Here is a 15,205-nt window from a genome sequence, read left to right as displayed (position 1 = left end):
TGCCTGTGTCCTCTTTAGAATGTTCACACTCAAATTCTAACTTAGCAATCTTTGAAATACGTAATCAACCAGGCTATGCGTTAATTGTGTGTTGACCGACCCTCTGTGTTGTATTACATTACATTTCGATATTTTACTAGGTTATTTAATTTTAGTGTGTCTTTCTCCTGATTTTCAGGCTTGCTTGCCGTGTAATCGTTCTTGCAGCACCAATTGATATGCAAATTTTTTCTCTAACCCCCCTCCCTCTCTGCCTCCGCCCCCCCTTTGTCTATTTAAGGCCACCACACAGAGACGATCACCCCTCTCTGTTACTTGTGTTGCTCTCGCTATGTATCTTGGTAATATCTGTCTGCTAATATGTCTGTCTATAGTTTTCTGGTTAGATTTTATGTCGCTATTTAATTATACCTGATGATGATTGCTTGTGTTGCAATCGAAACGTCGTATTCTATTATTTAATTTAATTTCTTATTTTATCTTTAGACGTGGTTTTTAATATATTGATGAGATGGAGCGATGAAATACGTTTGCGTGCTGGTGCTCTGCTGGATGTGCTAAATCCCAGGATTGTGAGAGGTGTCGGAGGCTTGCGGAGGCCGTCATCCAGCAGTTGATTAATCTTGGCAAACGATTCATGAACTTGAATTATTTCAAATTACAAATGTGCTTTTTTTTTGACATTCCCAAGTCTCGAGCCAGCCAATTTGTTTTCACTCCATATCGTTCACGACATTGAATGTTTATTAGAATAGGAGCGCAAGTTCCCTCTTTGAGTGTAACCTTGTCGAATGCATTTTCTCTTTCCCCACAGCGAGAATTCCCAGTGCCCGAGCAGTTCAAGACCGTGTGGAACGGTCACAAGCTTGTCACCGAAGCCTCAGAGATTGCCGGATAGCCGTGGGGGGGTCTGTAGCAGCCAAGGGAACGTCTCCTGGCTGACAGTTCTGCAGGCTCTGCGTGCACGGTCGCGGAGATTTGATGTTCTTTCACCACATGCCATTCAATATTGCTCCTACCACAAACGTATTCATCATGAATTACTTAAACTCTGAACAGGTTAAACGAAGTAAAGCAAATATAGTAAGAAGTAAAACGCTCAGGCTGATGCCAAATAGGATTCAATTATGTAATGATATCATATATTATAATAGTTGCATCGAAGCTAAACCTTCATTGCTTTGTAAGCAGGTGTAATTGAATATAATTTGAGGTTTTCCACAGCTGTTGTAGAAGTCAGTAGGCAGCTGAAATGTACGATTATCCATCGGTGTAAAACTCTCACCTGCAGTGTCATACAGATGGTCGCGAGGTCATACTTTACGTTAACGACTACGTGTTTAGTGCCATAATTATTTAAGGAAATTATCTGCAATGGTAATGGTTGATATTGTTGTGTACATATCTATACATCTACAGCGAGTAGAGGCTGGCCAGGCAGCTTAGTGTCGGAGCCAGCGGCTCACAGTTGGAATTGGCTCAGCCCATCATCCCACCAGGGTCGATAACATAAGTCCCGTGCAGAGACTCACCCCTGCCATGGGAATGTGTAATTTTCACAACTGGGTCAGGGCTGTAGACGAGAGATGAGCACCGCCTGAAATCACTTTTATTTAATTTCTGACAGCTGGCAAAAAAAACGAGCAACTAAAATTGTTAGGCCACAGAAAGGTTCTTATCATAAATGCTCGCTTTTAAGAATGTAAACGTTTGATATTTTTATTCACAGATGCGCAAGTGAAAATTCAATGGAATTGAACCTTACTCGGGAAAAAACAAACACGTGCATTGCTCATCCTTTCCACCGATAGATTTTTGTGAATACTGAATGGGAATCGGGAGGATTTAAAATCGTATTGCTTAGACGAGGGTGGGTTTTTTGGATGTTCTCAGTTTGCATCGAGCACAGAGGCAGCGCTATCGGATGGAGGCGTTTGGCGAGTGCAGCTTCCGCTGGGATGCGCACGGAGAGCGCTCGCGAATTTGGGCAATGCCCTATCAGTAGCTCGGGAAGGGAATGGGAGGGATTTGATTTTGGTCGTAAAGTGATCCCCCGGACTGTAGCGCTGATCTTAATCAGCCCCCTTTGAATGCGACACTTCCCCCGTAATGTCTCGCCGTAGGCCACAGTTGGCGAAAGTCGCCGGTCACGATGTCGCCATTCGTGTTCATTGCAGCCCTGGTACGTGGTTCTTTTACACCAAGCACGGTTGGCTACGTACAGTGCGAAAGAAGTTACAAGCAGCTCCTTGGTGAGCGAGCTGGCATAAATGATGTACACGTCGTGGGGAGAGAGTGCTGTCAAACCCATTTTAAGCTTACAAACCAAATTGCTGCACATGATGGAGAAATTATTATGTCATGGTAATGTAATTCGTTCATGCATATCAAAGGCGAGATGGTGTGTTCAAGATTCACTATTAATGTATCAATCAAAATAGTTATAATCGTATAACATATGTAACCATCGTGGTAGAATAATCAAAAGTCTTAAACTGGCAGTCCGGTTTTTTTTCCTTCTAGGCCACCATCGACATCACTGCCATCGTGCAATTTGTGCCAGCAGCCATGCGGTTTGTCAGCTGAAGCATATACATGCTTTACACTTTAAAATGGTATGCTAATCATTGCCTTTGTGTACTGTTAAACACAATAGTCAGCTCTTACTCTACAGAACAGCTGATGAGTCGTTTTGGCAAAACGTTGAAACAAAGTGGAGTTTTTTTGTTTGACGAACTACAAACAACCTTGCACATTCATGCATCATGCAAAGCGCGATTTGGAAAAACGCCAGCTGTCCATTTGCTTGTTGCGTTGTTTACGCACAACTACTGTGATGATTTTAACGCGTTGTCGTCGGCTTTGTTTAGTCCCGTGTGCATAGCAGAGCATGCTCTGCTACATTTTAGACGTGCGACCATTGCGGCGTTATCCTTTTGAGAGTTTTGTACCGAGCATCAATCATTTCGTGTTTTGGTGGTGGCGCACTCGCCCGCGCCGCCTGCTGGCTGCGTCGCGGTGTCGCACTGAGCTCTTCACGATCTCGGTGCGATCCCCGGCTTTGCCATGGATGGCCTGCGATTGGCCTCGCGAGATGAAGTTGACATGCTGGAGGAATACTGAGTCACCCCCGTGATTGTCAGCGGGCTGCGTTGGCCGAAATTTGATATCCGCCTGCCACTCTGTGCCCGGCTGCGGACATTCCTCCACCATTGTGTGCGTGTTGGCTGCGGCTGGCATGAGTGGGGCAACTCTGCTGGGGTGGTGAGGATGGGAGGACCTCGGGAGCGGTGTTCGGGGCGGTTGGCACAGGAGAGATCTGTGTTCTGGAGGATTTAGCTCGATGCAGTTATGCCTGTCCATATATCGCTTGCAGACGATTAAGGATTTGTAGAATTCAGCATGATCACTGAAGACTGAAAGCTCATTATTAAGCATGGATACACTTGAGTAAACTTGCAATATGCTAGACATGATGGGCTTATAAAGGGAACGATTAGTGCTTTGCACATCCAGTACAGTATAACAGTACTCGTATTAACTTTGGCGTTGCGATTGGGTAGTGTGTTCAAGCTTCCATAGAGGGCTTACGCATTTGGGTTATTTAAAAAAAGCTCACCACACTACATGCTTCGAAACGTGGGAACTCCTGAAAGCTTTCAATTCGGGAGCCAATTGTACCCGACAAAAGCCAGAGTGCAACTTGACGTCGCCGTTGTTCCTCGCGCTGCTCGCAAGCCGCTCGGCTCCGCCGGGAAGAGGGACCCACAGGGTGGCAATCTTCCCGGTCGAGTGTTGTCCACCGCGTCTGCCAAGCGGCATGACCACCACGTGGCATCGAGCAGATCAAGTAACGTAGACTCCTCGATTCCCGGGTTCCAGTGCAGCGTGCAGGCAAGAACATGTTTTGTTTATCTTACCACTTTACAACATGAACATTGGTCGGCTGTTTCGCGGCAATGCCTCTTCTACAGAGCACGTGAAATATTCGCATGCCTGTAAATGGGGTTGCCTCGTCAATAAAAACTTGGAACATGATGGGGAAAGGAATATCAAGGAGCCAACGAGGGGAGAGCTGCCTGGACATGCATTGTATTAAGTGGTATTCAGTGTTACTATTACTGCTGTATTACTACCCAACTACCACATACCGGCACGTCTAATGCCCGCAGAAAACTTACACATGACAGATTTGCCAGGATGATTACCTTGGGAAAGTGAGTACAGGTTATGACCCATACACGACTACATGTTTGTTTAAAGTCACTGCTGATGAAGATGCTTGAAAGGGTTTGTTTTCCTGATTTCTGTACATCACTGCCAACCGAGACACGTGCGTTTATGTTCGTTGTAACAAGCAATTATATTTTAATGTCAGCCAAATTTGCGGCAAGGCAGTCGTGACCTCAGTACAATAGTGGAGCTGATTTCATGCGGCGGTCTCAGTTTTGATATTAGAAGTTCAAAGTGGATCGCCTTACTTACTCCCTACACGTGTGTGCGTAGGATGCAGTTGAGTTATATCATTTATTTTTCAAAGGCACGTTTACAAATAAATATATTTTGCAACAGGCACCCACGAGAACACACAAATAAAACTGTATATGCCTGTGCACAGATGCTTAAGAAGACCTTAAACGCGTGAATAGTCGGTGACCAACACAACGACGCCCTAGCCTCCTCTAGCGGTGGATTCGGGTGTTGCATCAGACGCCACCGTGGCACTAGACCCAGCCACACCTTGCCAATGCCTCTCTCGGTCAATAATGATGGGAGCGATGTCAGTGCCACTGCTGTAATTCACACTGAGCCACATCGCCTCAAGTATTCATAAGGTATATTATTACATGTCCTTGTGGTATACGAAATCACGTAAGAGCACAAATGTCAAGCTGTTAGAGATGCGGTTCTGCACTTAGCATGCATAGTGCTTCTGTCGTGCGCGTGGTAGCGATAGATGCATTGCAACTGTTTTAGATTGTAGAGGAGGATGTGCTTCTGCACCTGTAATGTGATTGTGGTCTTACTAGCTTGACGAACGAAGCCGTAAACGGACGTCTGTGTCGTACGCAGTTGAGAATAAAACATGTTGAAATAATCTTGACTCAAAGCTTTCGTGACTGCAGGAATTCATATTCTTTGGGTCTTTCGCTAAAGTCACGAAAGACATGTTTCGATCGCAACACAAGCGGTCGTCATCAGGATGACGTAGATTTTTTGTTCTTTTCTTTGAACCTGTCTACGTGACTTTACCGAACGACCCACAGAATATGTTGAAACATTGTTATTGAACAAGTGTTGCGGTTCTTTGTTTATTAATTTGTATGCCTCCGAAGCATGTCCATGAACGGTTTTGTGTGGGGGTTGTTTGATCATCCTTCACCACGCTGGTCAGTGCGGGTTTGCAGGGAGCATAGACGGAGGATGTGAGTCGATGACTCTATAGCAGTGTCGTTTGTTACACTGCCCTCTGCTGTACACCACGCCACTAAGCAACCATTACTGATTTAGATTGTCTCGAGATGGAACCCTCTGGAGCTGCCCCGACTGGAGGCCCTTCCAGCAGCAGTGGCGTGAGCGAGATATTGCAGGGCTGCGCCTCCACCTATCTACCATATGTGGCTGTTACGATGCATAACGCACAACAGTTCATCCGTTTTGCATCAGACTAGACACACTCGCAGTGGATTGGCGTTACATTTGAATTTCATTTCTTTAGAAACTGCATTTTGTGTTTAGTTTGTTGTCCTACCCCCGCACCTCCGATTAGCACGGTTGGCTACGTATAGTGCGAAAGACGTTCAACATACACACATACATGCATGAGTAAGTGCGGTTGGACTGCTCCAATTTGAATCGCTCAATATTTTTCCGTACGCTGCCAGGCTAGCTTGGAGTACGGATTGTTGGCGTAAGGCACTACCACGAGAATACTGCACAAGGAATGTCCATCTATAATACAGCAATCCTAGATTATGTGTTCGCTACGTTCCCATAATGTTATGAATCGGGATATCGGGGACGACCTGGTGCCAAAATAAATCCAGAAACATCGGCCCGGACTGTTCCAACTGAAGGTTTGCACTGGTTACAGTCCTTGACGGTTCCTAGGAAGAGCCCTGAGCGTTTGGTAATCTATCATCTATTGTCAATGATAGACCATTCCTTTAGGACTGAATTAAAAAAGACACTACTTGATAACTAAAGCTATGACTTCTCACAATTTAATTTAATTCCTTGCTTAGATATTTTCGCGCATCTTGTGATGGCCATATTTTATAGATTGGGGGAAGAAGTCTCGAATTGTGAGAGGTTACAAAATATATTCTAAATACGCAAGCCTACCGCGAGAGGGCAGCAGAGCTTCAGGTTGTAACATTGTTGTTATGATTAAGCTCACGCTTGTTTACCCAATACATCCTCACTGAGTCTCTACTCTTTTCAGAAGGGTCGTGCCAAGGTTTGGCAGCAGAGAGAGATGTGTTCGCCTGCTGCTGCGTTATCCCAATCGAGTGATGTGCGGGTAAATATTCCGCAATGGGATGTTTGGCCAATGCCAATTACCTTTTTTGTGACGAGCTAACAACATCATTTAGAGCACCACACGACGGCATGAAGCAAGCCAAAAGTCTTTGTCATGTTTGTATCTGCTGTTTTATGATCACAACTTTAACGTTTTATTATATTAATAACGGCCGATCGGAAAGTCGCTTGCGGTGTAAAGTGGATTTGTTCCCACCTCTTTCAAGATGTCTGGCCAAGGTGGAAGAGTAGGCCAAACACCCTCCAGATTGGCGCTCAGAAGGCATCTGGAGTGGAGGCGCTTCTACCAGCAGTGAAGCGAGAACGCAATTGCAGTGCTCCACCTCGACATTTGTAAACCTCAATGTCCGAAACTCAAAATGCTCACCATTTGGTTGAACAGTTATTCGAAAATATATCTTAAAATAAATATATATACGAAACATTCCAACGAATCTGAGTTTTAACGCAGCATTCTCATCGCAACATTGGAAGGACAGTTGAATCGCTGATGTTATTGCTGAGCACTTTCCTATGCTACCGATATTGATAAACAGGTTTCTGAGTGAAATGCTTACATTGTACTCGACACGATCGAATTAGCTACGCGTTGCTGCCAAGGAATGCATCTTCAAGAAGGATTGACCGGCCGCCATGCAGGGCGTCATTGTGTTTGGCCGTATGGCTCTGTGTTTTGAGGCCGCTTATGTAATATTCTCATCGTCATGTGGAAGGAAGGGACATGATGCGTAAGTGATGGTGTGTGACAGGCCCTGGCAGGTGTGCAGGCTACAGTTGGAACGTCAATGCCAACATGCATTTCTCTGTTGAAGTGATTTTAAAAGGATTTGACGTGTGTATGTGTAGCATCAACAACAGCATATACGATTCTTTTTTTTAAATATATATTAACTTAATTTCTTCGTACATTTCACCTGGAAAATCTCTTGAGCTGAAACATCTGCTTTGCACGCGTGCACAGGGTGTCACGCAAACGCGTGCAGACAGGCGCACGCCACATTTTAGTATTTAATCTCCCACCAACACCGTGTACGTTCATACGATGTCAAATACAATTATAGAGAGCCAGGAAGAGGGGGAAGACGGCCGATGCTGTTCGCAAGCTCACCCCACCGCGGGCAACACGCACGATGTTGATCTGTGGTGCCACGTCAGCTTCAGCTGTGAACCGCAGAGTTACTACATCAACATCGTGACATTCAAAATCAGCGACATTTCTAGAATGTTTTGTCATTGCATGCGTTCCTTAATTCTCCACAATATTGAAATTCTTCCAATTTAAAACCAACAACAGCATCTACCTTGTAGTTAACCGATGGGATTATTTAGGCAGCACGTGGCCCATTAGAAATTCAATCAATACAATTATCCTCGTAATTAAGATAAAGCGAATAGGTTTTCTTCTAGTTTTGCAAATCTTACGGCTTAAAAAAAAAAGCGGCAATGGCTATCGCTGCGAACGTTGCTGCTGACAGTCGCCACGAGGCAACCCAAGGGAGGCAGCTTGGCCGCTCGATTCGTCTCCGTCTCCCGAGCGGGAGACAATCGCCCTCCGAGTTCATCTCATTCGGGGCGACCACAGCCCACAGAGCAAGTCGGTCGGCACCTGGCGGGGGGTGGGGAGGGCTGTGGGGGAACTCGTTCCCGTCTCGTGGGATTTTGACCACGACATGAAGCGCTGCCTATCGCGTGTACCTACTGTGTGTACCTGCTGTGTGTACCTACTGTGTGTACCTGTTGTGTATACCTGTTGTGTGTACCTATTGTGTGTACCTACTGTGTGTACCTGTTGTGTGTACCTACTGTGTGTACCTGTTGTGTGTACCTATTGTGTGTACCTGTTGTGTGTACCTGTTGTGTTTACCTATTGTGTGTACATATTGTGTGTACATATTGTGTGTACCTGTTGTGTGTACCTGTTGTGTGTACCTACTGTGTGTACCTGTTGTGTGTACCTGTTGTGTGTACCTGTTGTGTGTACCTGTTGTGTGTACCTACTGTGTGTACCTGTTGTGTGTACCTGTTGTGTGTACCTGTTGTGTGTACCTGTTGTGTGTACCTACTGTGTGTACCTGTTGTGTGTACCTACTGTGTGTACCTACTGTGTGTACCTGTTGTGTGTACCTATTGTGTGTACCTACTGTGTGTACCTGTTGTGTGTACCTACTGTGTGTACCTGTTGTGTGTACCTACTGTGTGTACCTGTTGTGTGTACCTGTTGTGTGTACCTGTTGTGTGTACCTATTGTGTGTACCTACTGTGTGTACCTATTGTGTGTACCTATTGTGTGTACCTATTGTGTGTACCTGTTGTGTGTACCTATTGTGTGTACATATTGTGTGTACCTATTGTGTGTACCTATTGTGTGTACATATTGTGTGTACCTATTGTGTGTACATATTGTGTGTACCTATTGTGTGTACCTATTGTGTGTACCTATTGTGTGTACATATTGTGTGTACCTGTTGTGTGTACCTGTTGTGTGTACCTATTGTGTGTACCTGTTGTGTGTACCTACTGTGTGTACCTACTGTGTGTACCTGTTGTGTTTACCTACTGTGTGTACCTATTGTGTGTACCTATTGTGTGTACATATTGTGTGTACCTACTGTGTGTACCTGTTGTGTGTACCTGTTGTGTGTACCTATTGTGTGTACCTGTTGTGTGTACCTGTTGTGTGTACCTACTGTGTGTACCTGTTGTGTGTACCTATTGTGTGTACCTGTTGTGTGTACCTATTGTGTGTACCTGTTGTGTGTACCTGTTGTGTGTACCTGTTGTGTGTACCTGTTGTGTGTACCTACTGTGTGTACCTGTTGTGTGTACCTATTGTGTGTACCTATTGTGTGTACCTGTTGTGTGTACCTGTTGTGTGTACCTGTTGTGTGTACCTATTGTGTGTACCTATTGTGTGTACCTGTTGTGTGTACCTATTGTGTGTACCTGTTGTGTGTACCTGTTGTGTGTACCTACTGTGTGTACCTGTTGTGTGTACCTACTGTGTGTACCTGTTGTGTGTACCTATTGTGTGTACCTGTTGTGTGTACCTGTTGTGTGTACCTACTGTGTGTACCTGTTGTGTGTACCTACTGTGTGTACCTGTTGTGTTTACCTACTGTGTGTACCTACTGTGTGTACCTGTTGTGTGTACCTGTTGTGTGTACCTGTTGTGTGTACCTACTGTGTGTACCTACTGTGTGTACCTGTTGTGTTTACCTATTGTGTGTACATATTGTGTGTACCTGTTGTGTGTACCTATTGTGTGTACATATTGTGTGTGCCTATTGTGTGTACCTATTGTGTGTACCTGTTGTGTGTACCTATTGTGTGTACCTACTGTGTGTACCTACTGTGTGTACCTACTGTGTGTACCTACTGTGTGTACCTATTGTGTGTGCCTGTTGTGTGTACCTATTGTGTGTGCCTGTTGTGTGTACCTATTGTGTGTACCTATTGTGTGTACCTATTGTGTGTGCCTGTTGTGTGTACCTATTGTGTGTACCTATTGTGTGTACCTATTGTGTGTGCCTGTTGTGTGTACCTACTGTGTGTACCTATTGTGTGTGCCTGTTGTGTGTACCTATTGTGTGTACCTATTGTGTGTGCCTGTTGTGTGTACCTATTGTGTGTACCTATTGTGTGTGCCTGTTGTGTGTACCTACTGTGTGTACCTATTGTGTGTGCCTGTTGTGTGTACCTATTGTGTGTACCTATTGTGTGTGCCTGTTGTGTGTACCTACTGTGTGTACCTATTGTGTGTGCCTGTTGTGTTTATCTGTTGTGTGTACCTACTGTGTGTACCTATTGTGTGTACCTATTGTGTGTACCTACTGTGTGTACCTATTGTGTGTACCTACTGTGTGTACCTGTTGTGTGTGCCTGTTGTGTGTACCTATTGTGTGTACCTACTGTGTGTACCTGTTGTGTGTGCCTGTTGTGTGTACCTACTGTGTGTACCTATTGTGTGTACCTATTGTGTGTACCTATTGTGTGTACCTATTGTGTGTGCCTGTTGTGTGTACCTACTGTGTGTACCTATTGTGTGTACCTACTGTGTGTACCTATTGTGTGTGCCTGTTGTGTGTACCTATTGTGTGTACCTACTGTGTGTACCTATTGTGTGTGCCTGTTGTGTGTACCTATTGTGTGTACCTATTGTGTGTACCTACTGTGTGTACCTATTGTGTGTACCTGTTGTGTGTACCTATTGTGTGTGCCTGTTGTGTGTGCCTATTGTGTGTACCTATTGTGTGTACCTGTTGTGTGTACCTATTGTGTGTGCCTGTTGTGTGTACCTATTGTGTGTACCTACTGTGTGTACCTACTGTGTGTACCTATTGTGTGTACCTGTTGTGTGTACCTGTTGTGTGTACCTACTGTGTGTACCTACTGTGTGTACCTATTGTGTGTGCCTGTTGTGTGTACCTGTTGTGTGTACCTACTGTGTGTACCTATTGTGTGTACCTGTTGTGTGTACCTATTGTGTGTACCTACTGTGTGTACCTATTGTGTGTACCTACTGTGTGTACCTATTGTGTGTACCTACTGTGTGTACCTGTTGTGTGTACCTACTGTGTGTACATATTGTGTGTACCTGTTGTGTGTACCTATTGTGTGTACCTACTGTGTGTACCTGTTGTGTGTACCTACTGTGTGTACATATTGTGTGTACCTGTTGTGTGTACCTACTGTGTGTACATATTGTGTGTACCTGTTGTGTGTACCTACTGTGTGTACATATTGTGTGTACCTGTTGTGTGTACCTACTGTGTGTACATATTGTGTGTACCTGTTGTGTGTACCTATTGTGTGTACCTACTGTGTGTACCTGTTGTGTGTACCTACTGTGTGTACATATTGTGTGTACCTGTTGTGTGTACCTACTGTGTGTACATATTGTGTGTACCTGTTGTGTGTACCTATTGTGTGTACCTGTTGTGTGTACCTGTTGTGTGTACCTATCGCGTGTACATATTGTGTGTACCTGTTGTGTGTACCTACTGTGTGTACATATTGTGTGTACCTGTTGTGTGTACCTACTGTGTGTACATATTGTGTGTACCTGTTGTGTGTACCTATTGTGTGTACCTGTTGTGTGTACCTGTTGTGTGTACCTATCGCGTGTACCTATTGTGTGTACCTATTGTGTGTACATATTGTGTGTACCTATTGTGTGTACATATTGTGTGTACCTACTGTGTGTACCTGTTGTGTGTACCTGTTGTGTGTACCTATTGTGTGTACATATTGTGTGTACCTGTTGTGTGTACCTACTGTGTGTACCTGTTGTGTGTACCTGTTGTGTGTACCTATTGTGTGTACCTGTTGTGTGTACCTATTGTGTGTACCTATTGTGTGTACCTGTTGTGTGTACCTACTGTGTGTACATATTGTGTGTACCTATTGTGTGTACCTATTGTGTGTACCTGTTGTGTGTACCTACTGTGTGTACATATTGTGTGTACCTACTGTGTGTACCTACTGTGTGTACCTGTTGTGTGTACCTACTGTGTGTACCTGTTGTGTGTACCTGTTGTGTGTACCTACTGTGTGTACATATTGTGTGTACCTGTTGTGTGTACCTACTGTGTGTACCTGTTGTGTGTACCTGTTGTGTGTACCTATTGTGTGTACATATTGTGTGTACCTGTTGTGTGTACCTACTGTGTGTACCTACTGTGTGTACCTGTTGTGTGTACCTACTGTGTGTACCTACTGTGTGTACCTACTGTGTGTACCTGTTGTGTGTACCTACTGTGTGTACCTACTGTGTGTACCTGTTGTGTGTACCTACTGTGTGTACCTACTGTGTGTACCTACTGTGTGTACCTGTTGTGTGTACCTGTTGTGTGTACCTGTTGTGTGTACCTATTGTGTGTACCTATTGTGTGTACCTATTGTGTGTACATATTGTGTGTACCTGTTGTGTGTACCTGTTGTGTGTACCTACTGTGTGTACCTGTTGTGTGTGCCTGTTGTGTGTACCTACTGTGTGTACCTATTGTGTGTACCTGTTGTGTGTACCTGTTGTGTGTACCTGTTGTGTGTACCTACTGTGTGTACCTATTGTGTGTACCTGTTGTGTGTACCTGTTGTGTGTACCTGTTGTGTGTACCTACTGTGTGTACCTGTTGTGTGTACCTGTTGTGTGTACCTGTTGTGTGTACCTGTTGTGTGTACCTACTGTGTGTACCTATTGTGTGTACCTGTTGTGTGTACCTACTGTGTGTACCTGTTGTGTGTACCTGTTGTGTGTACCTATTGTGTGTACCTGTTGTGTGTACCTACTGTGTGTACCTGTTGTGTGTACCTGTTGTGTGTACCTATTGTGTGTACCTGTTGTGTGTACCTATTGTGTGTACATATTGTGTGTACCTGTTGTGTTTACCTACTGTGTGTACCTACTGTGTGTACCTGTTGTGTTTACCTACTGTGTGTACCTATTGTGTGTACCTATTGTGTGTACCTATTGTGTGTGCCTGTTGTGTGTACCTATTGTGTGTACCTGTTGTGTGTACATATTGTGTGTGCCTACTGTGTGTACCTGTTGTGTGTACCTGTTGTGTGTACCTATTGTGTGTACCTATTGTGTGTACATATTGTGTGTACCTGTTGTGTTTACCTACTGTGTGTACCTATTGTGTGTACCTGTTGTGTGTACCTGTTGTGTGTACCTACTGTGTGTACCTATTGTGTGTACCTGTTGTGTGTACCTATTGTGTGTACCTATTGTGTGTACCTACTGTGTGTACCTATTGTGTGTACCTATTGTGTGTACCTATTGTGTGTACCTATTGTGTGTACCTACTGTGTGTACCTACTGTGTGTACCTATTGTGTTTATCTGTTGTGTGTACCTACTGTGTGTACCTATTGTGTGTACCTACTGTGTGTACCTATTGTGTGTACCTATTGTGTGTACCTATTGTGTGTGCCCACGGTAAATTTGAACATGACGTCATTTTTAGTTTGGCAAGACGAATAACTCAACTGGGAAGGCCAAACAAGAGACGGCTCCAGCACATTTAAAGCTTCTCCATGGCGTTTCTTTTCTGCATTGTTTTCTGAACATCGCCCTTTGTTCCGCAGTCGTTTTCTTACTGAGCAATTATTCTTTTGCTCTGGCACCCGGAGATGCACTGCATGGGAGGAGCGCTGTGAATGACAGTGACGAGTGGTGGTGGGGTGGATGAGTGAGTCCAAGTTTTGGTGAATGTGTGTGTGTGGTTGAACCACATGCGAACTTAGGTGACCAATCGGTCCCGATCTTTTTCATTTGCAAGAGTGGAATGGCTCACCAATTTGACACAAGCAAAACAAACACAATTAAATAGGGCAAGTATGCAAGTAGGAATCGGTACAAAAACACATGAGTCTACTCTGCATTGTAATAATTTCATAGACATCTAAATTAATGTGATTGCCAAGTCACCAATATTCAGTCTCACTTCCCCTTGCTCTTTAATTTTCTTTCGTTGTCTCTTCGAAGCTCCTCGCCTCTATCGCGTATATCTTTCCGTACGAACGTCTTGAAAATCGACGTGACGTTTTCGGAATACTGCATCACAATGTTCCAACTGGGTAACATCGTTCCGTGCGATTATTTGTGTCGTCTGAAGGCTGGCGCTGGATCTCAAAGTAACGGCGTCTCTCAAGGCGACCTTATTCTTTGCTCAGTTCCGTTTCCCCGAGTGAAATCATCGCCAGACTCATTTTAGCCCTTAGCAGATTCGATATAGCTCAATATTGCCTGACACTCGCCCATAGATCCTCATCAACTTTCTTGCCCTCCTTCTCCCTCCGCGCTGCGGCTCTCTGGATTAGATGTTGCTGTCCCTGGCCTCGCCGCACGTAGAATCAACGTTTGCGGTGTACAGCGGAGCCATTCTAACCAGAGGGCGTCTCGAGGCATCTCCACCCAAGAACGCGCTGCGCTCTCAGGCCACAACATTTAAAAACGAGGCTCTTTAAAAAGAAAAAGACACAATCTGGCTGGAGCGACGCGAAGAGTTGCTGAGCGCTGTGAACCCAAAGACCGGCACCTGATGCCCGCCCACGACACGCATCAGCGGCGCGCAATATCTAAACCGATCGGTCCCGATCCCCAAACACACTTCACCAGCGTGGTGAAGTATGGTCACGCAACCCGAGTCATCGACACTTCCCCCCTCCAGCCCATTACCATCGTTAGGCTGGATGTAAACATTCAGGGTTCATTGTCGGTGTAAATAATAACGCTAGAAATTGACGCAGAGCACTTATCCGCTACCTTGCAACTTGTCATTTGAGAGCAGAGCGTCTTCCGTAACCAGCTCGAACGATCGGTTCTGCAGTAAGTCAGCCTCCATAATTGATCTAATGGACCTTGCCTCTTATAAAATGTTTCCCCCTTTTAAGGCAAGGGTTATTGACGACTGGGTTGGTGTTTAATGGACCTTGAAGTGTCATAAATATTCTGCGGGGCTTGGCCTAGGAGAAGAGGCTCTGCTTCTAACGAATCGAGTGGCTTATGTTTAGAATTCATGAGCCACAAACGATCGTCAATGCCTCTGCTGCATCTGCAGTCTGCGCAGCGCTGCACCAGTGAGACCCTGGGTTGAGACCTGAGTTGAGACCTGGGTTTAGATCTGGGTTGAGACCTGGGTAGAGACCTGGGTAGAGAC

At 44.9% G+C, this 15,205-nt stretch overlaps 1 protein-coding gene across 3 annotated transcripts in view; it reads left to right on the top strand.

The window, feature by feature from the left end:
• Positions 1-5,098, top strand: part of LOC144932363 (adenylyl cyclase-associated protein 1-like) — a 38,213-nt gene extending 33,115 nt beyond the window's left edge. For all 3 annotated transcript variants that reach the window (XM_078856331.1, XM_078856329.1, XM_078856330.1), the window contains exon 13: positions 815-5,098. In XM_078856331.1, the coding sequence (XP_078712457.1) occupies positions 815-898 (84 nt within the window). In that variant the 3' untranslated portion in view covers positions 899-5,098. The remainder of the gene's footprint in view (positions 1-814) is intronic.
• Positions 5,099-15,205: the final 10,107 nt, after the last annotated feature.

Source organism: Lampetra fluviatilis, chromosome 5 (assembly GCF_964198595.1).
Source record: "Lampetra fluviatilis chromosome 5, kcLamFluv1.1, whole genome shotgun sequence".
In the NCBI taxonomy this organism is placed as follows: Eukaryota; Metazoa; Chordata; class Hyperoartia; order Petromyzontiformes; family Petromyzontidae; genus Lampetra; species Lampetra fluviatilis.
The sequence above is the reverse complement of the archived record's forward strand: the minus strand, read 5'-3'. Positions and strand labels throughout refer to the sequence as shown.